Here is a 12906-nt window from a genome sequence, read left to right as displayed (position 1 = left end):
ATACAAAGATACAAGTCACGCTCGAAGGGCATATACTTGAAGAAGTCTCCACAGTCTGGGCCCTGAGCAAGTGTATCCAGAGTAACAGGAAAGATGCACACTCGATAAACTGTAATCGGATACCAAAACACAAATGGCATGCATGACCAAACGTGTCGTTAACAGAAGGAATGAAATGCGCGAAGAGGATACGCTGCGACTGCTCAAAGCTATAGCAGTTAGTACAGAATCACCTAAAGCTTCCCACACTACGAGATGGGAAAGCGTCAGCTCGACCAAATCAAGACAATCCCGAGAAACGTCTTCCAAACTGCGCTGGGACTATTCACCTCCACCGACACAATCTTGGCACTGTGCGTACACGACACCTGCCCCATGAACGCACAAAAGCTCCGGCTACAAAAAACAGACACGGGTCGCAGACTTTGAACACGAATCGACACTCCTTTCGATCAACACAGGTAGAGTAAAAAATCTGCGTACACTCGAAGAACTTTTCACGGTGGATCCTTCTCTCAAGCGAATGAATGCTAGCCTATAGACGTCAGCAAGGGGAAAGGAAGGGTTCGGACTTTTCTACGCAAAATATGCGGATGCTAATACCTTTCCCCTGATAAACAACTCCAAGAAGCCCTTCTATGCTTGACCGCTTTCCTCGAGCCACTGAAAGCTTGGCGATGGCTCCGGTCATAGCACAGCTGCCGAGATAATAACACCTTAGGATAATGACAAACTCGCATGGTGCTTGCAGAGAGTTCACAAACGGCAGAGCTGACAAGAGAGCATTACAAATCAGGATCTGGAACACCCGGACATGTAATCGTTACATGGACGCCAGGGCAAGAGGGAAATGAGGAGGCGGGAAAGCTGGCTCGACCTTATACAAGCCGATCAGTGGAGCTTCGCAGATCAGATGGAAACTTTCATGATCAGTATAGCTGCATGAACTCCATCGAAGGGGGGTCTATATAGCGGTTTGAGCACAGGCGGAGAGGAAAATAAAGAAGCAGAGAGAGAAAGTGGCTGCCGGCCTGTTTTACACATCGTTATATACAAAATGGAGATATTATTTTTAAACGTGGTTTCTTGTTCAATTTACGACTGTCACAGAATTGGCGGCATCCCTCAATTCAACTCTGAAGACCTCTGGCGCTGCACAGTTACACACAAACGCAACACACAAGAGAATACAGCAAGGCGCTCACACCGATGATGCGCTGTTGTGTTTGCGTGAAGTCTTCAGAGTCGTCTAATCAAGTAACCCGCACGCAAGTACTACTCACCCTCAATTTATCTTTGAGCGTATATAAAACTGCGTTATTCTCGTTTTCGTAAACATGTCCACGGAGCCTGTAGTGTGTCGAACGTCCGGGCATGCCAAAGAGTGTACGTGCACGTTTCTTCCGTACAGCAACTCTCCCTTCACCAGACCCGATGTGAACATGCTGCTTGTTTTGTCTGTATGTTACTTTTCTCCCCTCAAAGTTACCCTTACTACGGCCAAAGTTACTTTTCTTCCCTGGCAAGGTGACCCCCAGCAGAGCCGAAGTTGTGGCGAACATGCGGGTTGTTTTGGTTGTGTGTGACATTTCCAAACCCAACATGGCGGCCATGCAGTGCCAAAGTGTGATGCGTCTACGTGACCCTCCCATCGTGAGTGAAGTGCTTTGTGAGCGTCCGGTGTGCGTGTGCAATTACCGAAGGCTTAAAAAGGAGTCGACCAGACCCCAAAGTCAGTACGTCCCTCGGAGGTAAAGAGATCTAGAGACTTTACTCGGAGGGAAAGCAGAGTTTCCACGTACCCCCGGGTTACCAGCTGCCGCCGCACCGTATCCCGAACCCCCAGCGGCGTCGGAAGGTCCTTCGAGGGCCGCCCCGTTTGCGTCGTTCGGTGATGGACTGCCGCCGCGCTCCCCAGTGGTCTGTATGTGTACTCCTGTTCTGAACTTACTCTCTATTGTTGCAATTGGACTATTGCTTGCAGCTTGTTTAATTATCTGTGTAATGCAAATTAGAGTGTTTGATTGAGATGTTCTTTACTCGTGGTGCTGTTGTCCCTTTAGTATGTAACTGTTGATTTCCGCTACAAGTGGCGTATCCCTCTTTTTGAATCGATAAACATGGTTTGTTGTTGCTACAAGCCAACACGCCTTCTTCTCATTCGCTACGTTTGCTGACCGGCTATGCCGGGAATCGAACGACCACCCCCTTTTTGTCATGTCTCGGTAAAACGAAGCACTGACATCTCTAAAGCATTTAATATTTGTATGCACTGTTCAAGGACAAAGGTAGCGTTTCTTAACAGTCGCGACGGGTTGATTCTGAAGCCTTGGAGCTGAGTGGCCAACTCTGGACTGACTCGTGGTGTGAGCGCACGAATTTCCATTTTTGCTCCGGACTTAGTGTATAGTGCTGCAGACACTATTTTTTCTCTGTTCGGATTAAGAAAACGTGTTAATGTTTCGTACTGGCGAAATTTTCGAACCGACAGGGAAGAAATCTTCTCACCACCATTGAGAAAAGAAATAAAAATGGTTTCGGAACCCTAAGTTCCTAAACTGCACCGTTGGGGGCGTCTAGATTCCTTGTCAGTACTGGAGTGGGGTCTGAGATAGCGTGGCGTCAGCCCCAAGCTGATTTGTACAACATCATGTATAGCCAGCTAGGCAGTGTGAGCGTTGTGAATGTGTAACAGCGGCATAAACACATCAGTGGAGCAGCGGGAGGCGCAACTGACTCTGACAGGGCCAAGAATGCAGCTTAAGGCCAGCGGTGCTGTGTGGTCCCTGCAGCCAGCGCCAGCGCTTCACTCCTGATGCCTACCCCTATTACTGACCAATAAAGGTTTTCAATCAGTCTTACTGACCACAACCTGCCTACAGAAAGAGAGGCAAGAGAGAATGAAAACAAACGAAAATGTTCTCGCAAGCAGGAAGCATCGGAACCCGCTGTCAAAAGTTGAAATGCCACGAGATTGTGGTCACCTGAGCCCGTGCAACGGCTGTCCTATATACTTGTGCATCGATAGCAGCCCATCGAAGTTACCGTTTTTGTGAGCTGCAGTTGTAATTCTCTATTTTTATTTCCGAATTGAAATTGAAGAAACGAGTTCATGCGATTGCTACAGTTGCCCTTCGCCATGTATGTTCTGCAGACTTTAACAAGGGCACGCACTGCTCGCGGTGATCGTAGCCTGTATTTCAATGTCGCCGTAACCGCACCTTGACCATCTCCTTTCAGAGGCCGACCTTTTGTCCTAAGAAATAATTTAAACACACACACACACACACACACACACACACACACACACACACACACACACGCACACGCACACACACACACACACACACACACACACACACACACACACACACACACACACACACACACACACACACACACACACACTTTGCGGAGAAAGCCGACGTCATATCTGAAGGATAAGGTAGAAAGATAATTAAACATGAGGTGACTCTAGTACTTACGTTTTCTGTTATCTTTCGGACATTCCAGCGGAATAGCGCAGTGCTCCGGCCGCACTCCTACTCACGCCACTTTGTTCGATGCTGACCTTGCTCAATTACCTGCTCCAGACGGAGTAACTCGCTGCATTTTCCTTCTCTCAACTGTCGTCGTGTCAGGGCAGATATATAGTCTTGTACAAACTCCGTGCTCTCAGCTCATAGAGTTCATCCTACTGCGAGTTCTGCGAAAGAGCATGAGGGACCGTTTCAATTAAGTTTCTCCGCTTCTGCATTCCCACTCCTCTCTGGACAGAATGCAGAGGTTGTTTAATTCTTTTTGTCCTCACCTTGACATCTTCCGATACTCGCTCTCTTCGTTTATATTGGATGTTCGTAGCGTTACACTCTAAACAGTTTATTTTATCACATATAACTTCCAATTTATATCATATTGTACTTGCTTCACTCGTGGTTTTCCTCCTGTTTAATTCTGTCTGTCTCCTTAACTGTTTTTACCTGTTCTTTATTGGTATTTTACCGTCAAAACTCTACATTCGTATGTGATTGTACCGCGTTCAATTGTTACATTTCTTTATCATTTTAACTGCACTTCGCGCTTATGTACTACATGTTTGTTGCATATGGCATGGTTGACTATTTCCTGTATATATCTGTATTATTACAGGCAACGATTGTTGTTCTCTTTCTCTGTTTATTGTTACTGTTTTTTTTTTTCTTGGGGGGGGGGGGGGGTGTTATGTGTTCCTTATCGATTTCATTGTCCCCGATACTACTCTCAATATAAATTCCACTTTTGGTGTTATTTCATTCTTCATTTGTCTTTTATCCCTTCATGCAAAGTTTTTCAGTACATTTTTATACTTATTTGTGCAGCAGTACCAAGTCCGCATGGTCGTTCCAGCGCACATTATTATTATTATTATTATTATTATTATTATTATTATTATTATTATTATTATTATTATTATTATTATTATTATTATTATTATTATTATTATCGGCATGTGCTTTATTGGAATATCACTCCCCCCCCCCCCCCCTTTTTTAAATGAATGTAACATTCAGTCCAGTTCGATCTGGCCTACGGATCGATGTGTCCCATTCCAGGAAAGAAAACGAATCGGCTATAAAACTTGTCCGACAGCAGGAGCTAGCAGGGAACGTCTTTCCGAAACAAACAATGCGCTCAGCGAGGCACCCGCTTCAGGAATGACTGTTCCTCATTCTTAAAATCAAAAGCGATTTGCATATTCCAACACCGCGCTCGCGCGTGTCTCCCGCTGTTTGAAATTTCACTCCCTTTGCGCACCTCGTGCCGCTGACGAATCTGACGACACGTTGTGGCACTTTCGGTGGCAGCTGTCAGACCATCACTTCCGTTTTTTTCCCTCCCCCACACGTGTTTTGTACGTGTTTCGGAGCGCACCGCAGGCAAACAGTCACAATGTCAGCCGTACCACGACGATAGGACGAAATACAGCCAAATGCCACGGATTACAATCCTGTGAGGTGCACACCACCGCAACTTAAAAAAAAAAAAAAAATGCTCGGACTAGTACAGGCCTTTCGCCGACCAAGCTCCGTCAAAATCAGTACGTTTGTATTCCGAAATATACCATGTTGGACGGATTGCGCTGTTCGCATCGCGATTCGATGTCCGAGGCAGGCGGACGTTTCGCCTCCTCCTCTCGGCGGACTCCGAACCCACTATTTCTCTCCGGGTGACTCTCGACGCCACCGCGTGTATTGTGAGGCAGTTATACTACGCAATCTTCCGAGCAGGCAATCGCGATTCCGTCAGGCGCGGCATCAGACTAAACGAAGTTTTCAAGAGACATGTTCCGGGCAGCCAGCGCGGCCTACCTTCCGCCTCAGTGAGACGTGATGTGGCCTGCTCCAGATAATAAGCGACCGAATGAAAAGCAAATAACTTGGACGCCTAATTACTAAGTCAATCCTGGGTTATCGATTCCGGATAAATCGAATTATTGATTATATCGAACTCTCAGAATATCCCTTTGAAAATCCCAGGCAAGTGCATAGGAGTGGTGTTCGCGTTTATCGAATTCTCGTTCTACGAAACATTCGATATATCTAACTGCGCGTCGCGCCCCTGCAAGGTGCGCTTCTCCAAACTGCGTCCCTACGATCAGTTTTCGCGCGCGAAGCCGGGTCGGATGCGCAGCCCTGGCACAATTGCTGGAAGCGCTAACGTTGTAGAACAGCTTGACGAGCCGAACGTCGAGTACGTTCGAAGTTGGCCTTCGACCTGGTGCGCTTGTTTTCAACGCGATGCTGCTGTCATGCAGGGAAGCCAGTGTTTGGTGCACTAGCTGGTTGTCATGCAGTGAAGCGACTCTCGCGTAGCCTGCTTCGCTACTAAACGAAGAAAACAGCTGTACCCCCGCTGAACTGAGTTATTACTGCGTTTATAGAGCGCCAGTAACACAACTCAAGCTCTAATCATCAGCGGTGGTTTTTCCCTAAACTCCGTCCGTATAGCAGTTTTGATGTGAACCCCAACCTGCGCCATCGCGGAGAGAATCAGCAACGCCCCGAACTGTCCCTGCCAAATATCTAGAGCATGTGGTTGTGTTCATGGAGCGGCACGTAGATGTGCGGCCCTCTTTTTTACGCTAGGCGACGCTCAGCACGAGGGTACGCTAAAGGCCACTTTAGGGTGCAAGCGCATGCGCCCTATCCGCGGCGAACTTGCAGGATGTACGTACACCATGCTTATGCTTTTGGGTTACAGAGGAGCTCATCTGGTGGCATGTATCGTGTCGATATCGAGCTGTTTTCGATCCCCTTCGAGTTGCAGATATCCGGGATCGACTGTATCAACTGTGACAATGGCATATCGCTCTGAGATACCATTCACGACCACAGGTACGTACATATATCACACGAATACCGTGCATCCCGACGCTCACATTAAAGCATGGCTCTCCTTTGATTCTAATCAATTTTAACAAGATGTGTCGTTGTGCTAGATGGCGGCAAGTGCGTTACACCGTTGCCGGCTTTTCGTCCCAACGGGAGGGGCTCTTGCGCTGTCGCATAAAAAGCCGATCGCGCGGCAGTAATGCTTACAATTTCCATGCAGTCGTGATTCCTTGGTGGGTGGCTACAACAAATGTCCTGCGAACAGTGACGTCTGCCAACAATTCACGTGTGCTCTGTAAATGCCCCGGCTGGATGTCTTCAGCTGTTATATCTTCTATTTCAAGAAACCACTCCATATTCCGAGGAAAATCAGCAGCGCGCAAAACGCAATGGAGACAGTCGTACAATCACGTTCGATGCGGCTAAAGAAAAATAAAAAGAAGAAAGGCTCACTGCGGAAGCGCGCTAGCCGGGGCGACCGACCGCATTCCGCCACACACAATCGCGAAGGGCGTGTCGGATACGGCCTGGGATATGCGTGCCACCGACACCACCGACCATGCATCAGCGGACAGTGACGCATGCGAGAGAGACAATCTTCCCCGCGCCCTTTGTCTCCACAGGCACCCACGAAGCTTCGAGAAAACGGCCAAGTCGCAAAAGCACGCGTGAGGAGACACGACGGAAACAGCGATGCCACGAGTTCCAGACGAACGTGAAGGCTTTCTGACACTTTCGAAGCCGTTCCGAGAGACACATTTTCTATGCACTCAAAAAGTTATTTGAAATATCACTTTTTTTTTATTTTTTGACGTGTTTACGCGTTTATTTCCGTTTTTATTGCCCTGTAACAGTTTTTTACTGCGCTATTTGCAATGATTGCCAGATACAGCCAGAAAGCCGTTATGGTTCAGGCTGATGATGAATTGACGTGTTGATCATCACATGATGCACTAAATTAATTTCCACTAATCAAATAAAAGGAACAAAGTAAAACCAGCCTGTCTGCTTTAGAAATCCGTGAAATCGTTTATAGTTCTCTTGACCATATCACATACACCCAGGTATTGCCGCTAAAACTGTCACTAACTCTTACAAGGCTATGATGATTCTGTAAAATACCTTGGCATTTTTGGTACAGTCAACTCCCCCCTCTTCCCGTTCTCCTATAGTCGAACATATGTAATGTGATATCATGAAGGGGGTTAAGAAACTTACATAAAATCCGTAGAAAATAAAACGCGTTGCATGCAAAGGGTACTGAACATACAGGGTCAATCGCACTTAGCGTGAACACAACTCCGCGCGCCACGCACGGGCTTAGCGCCGTTGCACATAAGCCGGTCACGAATCGATGCAGAGCGGCGCACGAGTACAGAGACCTCAATGTGGTGCTTCGTGTAGGCCGCCATTTCGCTTGAATCTGCTACCGGCAATGATGCTCTGCACGTGCGCAGCCACTCTGAGCCGTGTTCCCGCTAAGTGTCACCGACCCATCAGCACGGACAGAGCGAACGCGCATATGTGCAGTCTTTTCACAATCACATTCTCCCCTGCACACACACACACACACACACACACACACACACACACACACACACACACACACACACACACACACACACACACACACACACACACACACACACACACACACACACACACACACACACACACACACACAAAAGGCGAATTAATATCGCCAAAAAGCGCCAGCAGAAACAGTGCGCTTATATTCCCACAGGCGGTGTACGAATCTATCCGTTTAAAATGGCACGTAAGGTTTGACAACGACCCGAAGCGAAAACTATGAGGGGCGAGGTCCCTTGTAGCTGAAACATATTAGCCAGCCGCACATGTCGGCCCGCCGCAGCCAATAAGGAGCGGAATTAGGTTAGTCCGTTACGAAACGACCGACTTGTAGCGATCCTGTTATTTCGGCAAGTGTCTCCAATGCGCCGTGTACTATGTTTGTGCACTGCTCCATTTCCTCGGGTCGTCGCGCCGGGTAGGCGACGGCGCCACTTTGTCGTTGCGCAAAAAGCGCTGCCCGTAGAGTACACGAAACGAGCTCAGTGAATTCGCACGCCGCGGCGACGTCATCATTGGATTAAGAAAAAAGTACAAGCCACGCAGAGTCCAACCCGCCATCGATTGCGCACAGAGGAAAAACAGTCAGACAGAGCACGGGTGGTGCGCGACAGCTATGCACTCTATTTAATTTCCAACGCCACAACATTTTACATCTGCATGGAAACGGCTGTTATAAAACTTTAGCCGCTTGTTTCCAACCGGAAATTAAAATTATATTTTATAATAATAAGCAGCACAAAAACGCAGCTGCAAATGGAAACACATTTGCCGTGCGTGGTTCAGCAATGGTTCCATCAAAGGCGCATCCCTATCTCTACGCATGAACTTTTTCATTGGCTAACTTCAACGTTAATTCGCCCAGCGATTTAAAAGGTGTACTTTTATTCATTTTTTTTTTTTAATGCGACAGCGTTAAATGCCCCCTTCCTTGGTAAATCCGGCGTTGTCGTAGCTGCGACTGAAATATCGCGGGAATGCCTCCGAGAGGTACCCCCCGCGGGGGCTCAGTGTGTAAGACTGCCGGCTACTGAACCGGAGTACCTGGGTTCGAACCCCACCGCGGCGGCTTCGTTTCTACGCAGACGAAGCGCAAATGCGTCCGTGTGCTGTGCGATGCCAGCGAACGTTAAAGATCCCCAGGTGGTCGAAATAATTCCGCATCCCTTAACATATGGCACCTCCCTCTCTTTCTCCTTATTTTTCCCCCACCTTCCTATCTTCCCTCACGGCGCGGTTCTGGTGTCTACCGAGAAATGTGACAGATGCTGCGGTGTTCCGTTCATCTGAACTGAACGAAATGAAACCTCTGACATAGCCGCTGACATGGCGATGCACTGACTGGTCGTCGGGCAGTGTGACATCACGAGACCATATGGCATGGCCGACTGTGCAGGCACTGCACACTCGGGCTTCAATTCGCCTTTAAGATGACAGAGCGTGATCTTCCGGGACGCTTGGACAGCGACACCTCGCCCCTAGGCAAAGCAGGCACGCCTGGGCTAAAATGGGGCTTTATATCTATGCCGGGTGGTCTTTCGTAAAAGCTGGTAGATTAAGACTGCGTGCCAATTATAGTATGTGTGGGATAATAGAGACCCACATAAAAAGATACACGAGAAGCAAGGTGTATGCACGTGAACGAAGATAAGCAAGGGGAGCCAACAGAGATCATAAAGCTGTCGTGCCCCACCTTTAAAGACGACACTTAAGTGTGCCCTCGCCCTCCAATCAACGTTTACACTACAAAGTTCTAAATTCGAAAACTACAAGAAACCCTTGATATTCTCACACCGCATACTTATCTGCTGACGCTCGCTCTTTCAATTGTCTACCGCCTAATAACGTAATAATTAAATGACTCGATTCCATTTTTTTTTTATGTTTACCGCTGTGAGCTGCCATGCTCCACCGCCATCGAAATGTCTCTGAGCACATGCACTGAGTGAAGAGTAAACAAGTGAAACACATGTGCCGCGTGGCACCACAGTACAATGTGCCTGATGTGAAGTGCACGAGGCGCGTGACATTCGCGGGAATTCCCGGCACATCGGCTGCTGTTTGCACACTCCTTTTAGATTGAAAGCCTTCTCAAAATAAGGGAGCACCAAGCTCAATCATGTGCGATGCTTTTAAAGCCCTAAACTCTAATTTTTTTATCTAATAAAGTTGATTCCATCTAGTATCCTCTTGTAAAAGTGATTTATTTTCGTGCTCTCAACGGCTAATATATATATATATATATATATATATATATATATATATATATATATATAGCAGACAATTGAGGGGCTCGTTAATAAAGCATTTAAAGGAGCGAACAGTCTTTGAGTGCAAGGCAAATTTTTTTTATTATTATTCATACTGTTGACATTTACAGGAATGTTGTGTGTTGATTACTGGAATAAAGAGCATTAAATGCAAAGCGGAAGGAAAAACAACGCGCCGATGGTGGGAGTCGAACCCACGACCTCCGAATGTCGCGTTCAGTGCTCTTCCATTCGACATTCGGAGGTCGTGGGTTCGTCTCCCACCATCGGCGCGTTGTTTTTCCTTCCGCTTTGCATTTAATGCTCTTTATTCCAGTAATCAACACACGACAACATTCCGTATATATATATATATATATATATATATATATATATATATATATATATATATATATATATATATATATATATAAATTAGAGTGCAGTGTTCAACGTAACGTATTCGACTCAAGCAAAACCATTAAAAAGAGCCAATAATAACATTTGTATGCAGCTGCAGAAAGTCCCTTTTATGGGTTCGAAATTAAAAATCACCTACGTCTGTAGCCATTAACGAATTTATACGGTTTCTACGCAAATCCCGGTCAGTTTATGCTTGGAAGCAAATAAGGATCTCGTGACATTTGCCGTCAACGATCAGACGGAAACGAAGAAGTGATATTTTTTGTCGTGTGCTGTTCGATCGTGCCGCGCGACCCCGATGAAGTGATTTCTTCGTGGCGTAAGCAAAACGAACATACAAGAAAAAATGGACACTTCAGAATACTTGGAGTCTCTTGAGACCTTGGTGAGTCGGCCTGTGCATGCATAACCCGAGCTCACAATTGGTCTATAGGTTCCCTGCGTCTCAAAAGCGCAAGGGGAAGTGCTCGGGACGCATACGGGTGGAGGTTACAGCCGCAGTGGCAACTCGTGCATTGGTATACATGTGCTTTACAGGCAGAGGAGGCAGCCGTGTCATTTGTGCGCAAGCCGCGGCTACTCGCTGCGTACTCACCGACGACACGAACTTGCAGCTGCTTGTGCTCGGGCACGACTCCCGGCTCGAGCTGCAGGTCGCAGCGGTACACCCCGCGCGTTCGGATATCCGCGTCCAGCAAGCGCACGAAGCCCTCGCTCGACTGGCTGAGCTGCGCGGGATACGCGTGAGCCTGAATCTGGCGTCAGGCTCATGGGAGCCGCTACTCACGTCCACGTGCACCCCGGGCACCCGGTAGCTACGGCTGGGCGGCTCGGTCTGCCGATCATACGAGTAGAATTTCATATTGTCCTTGTACCATAACAGCGCGCTGGGGGCAGTGCCGTGGTCGTCGCTGCAGTTCAGCCACAGGGAATCCCCCTGGAGCACCAGGCCCGGCCCGTCTATACGCAGCCCTGCGGGGCCCAAGAGCGCCGTCTTTCCGCTGCCACTAGCACAGACAACTCTCTCGCGTTGGAACGAGCATAGCTTGTTAACTGTCCGTCCAAGACGGCCACTGGGCGAGACACGCATTTTCAAAGCGAGCGCCTTGACCGCTGCGCCGCGGAAGCTGCGCTGGCAGCTCGCCAGGGAAGCCCAATTCCGCTGGCATTTACCCTCGCAAACGCTGCTCGAGCCAGCTTTTCATAAACGATGTTTTCAGCTTTGCCCATATTGACAGCGACTCATAACCCATTTCTGCCCCTTGTGGCACGTCACAGCCGGCCACCCAAGGCCTGAAAGCCGTTGCAAACGTTTCTCTACTGAACAAGCAGGCGTAAACAAACCCGCATAAATGCGCGATGCGTGAACAACGAACGCTTGATTTTCAACCGCCGAGGCCACCGAAGCGCGAGAGGTCGCCGTACACGTCCGCGTTCTCAGTAATACTAAGACAAGGTGAATTTTGTTGTGGTCAAAGCCATCGATTAAAGTACAAACTTAAGGATGTCACTCACCAGAAACGGTCCGTATCGCCAAGCAAATGAAGACGACATGCCGAATGCTCGTACCAATCATGGCTGAGAGGACCACAATGGCCCTCAGGCCGCACCGGCCCCAACTTAGTGCACACACCTGAAAACGCCGGGCTCTTTTTCCCCTGCCCGACTGCTGAGCTCCCGCTGCTACTGCTAGCTACTCCGATGACTCCACTCCACCGCTTCCGTTGCAGCTCGCTCCGGCGGCTCGCTTGCCGCGCTCGCGGCGAGGAAACCGGATCACGTGACAGACACTGACAACGAAACTGAGCATTAGTTTCGGTTTCGTTTGTGCATATACTTCTGCGCATGTATAGAGTCGTCCACTCTTAGTTTGAACACGGTCACGCCTTAAAAACGTCATTGCGTCCGATCCGGTCGTGCAATGAAGCTAAGTGGTAAGCAATGCTAAGCACCGCTTCCAGGTTCCTCAGGTTTTGCCTCAGTTTGCTTCGATATGCGGCCGCATTGGTCGCATTATCATGACAGCGACCGCGTGTTCAAACTAGTGGAAGACTGTACAAGTGGAGATAGAAGTAAACGAAGCACGCTTTTGCCTTCTAGCACATTTCACACGCTGGCTAATTTAACCTAGCAGGTACGGTATATGCAGATTGGTTGTAGACGCTACTGTACTTTCTAATTGATGCATATATAATGTAACGCGTCCGCGCCTGTACTGCCTATACCTACGAGGAAGTGTGACATTGGTGAGCCAGGTTATAGTGCACTATAGC

General features: G+C 48.2%; 1 protein-coding gene across 1 annotated transcript in view; it reads right to left on the bottom strand.

Annotated features, from left to right (window-relative positions):
- Positions 1–12385, bottom strand: part of LOC146206573 (uncharacterized) — an 89727-nt gene extending 77342 nt beyond the window's left edge. The window contains exons 1-3 of the mRNA XM_084591305.1: positions 12149–12385; positions 11421–11605; positions 11229–11361 (exon numbers count right to left, since the gene is read on the bottom strand). Of these exons, the coding sequence (XP_084447431.1) occupies positions 11229–11361; positions 11421–11605; positions 12149–12209 (379 nt within the window). The 5' untranslated portion in view covers positions 12210–12385. The remainder of the gene's footprint in view (positions 1–11228; positions 11362–11420; positions 11606–12148) is intronic.
- Positions 12386–12906: the final 521 nt, after the last annotated feature.

This window comes from Amblyomma maculatum, chromosome 1 (assembly GCF_055883805.1).
Source record: "Amblyomma maculatum isolate TAMU_Amacu chromosome 1, ASM5588380v1, whole genome shotgun sequence".
NCBI lineage: Eukaryota > Metazoa > Arthropoda > Arachnida > Ixodida > Ixodidae > Amblyomma > Amblyomma maculatum.
Note: the sequence above shows the minus strand (reverse complement) of the source record. Positions and strands in the feature narration are given on the sequence as shown.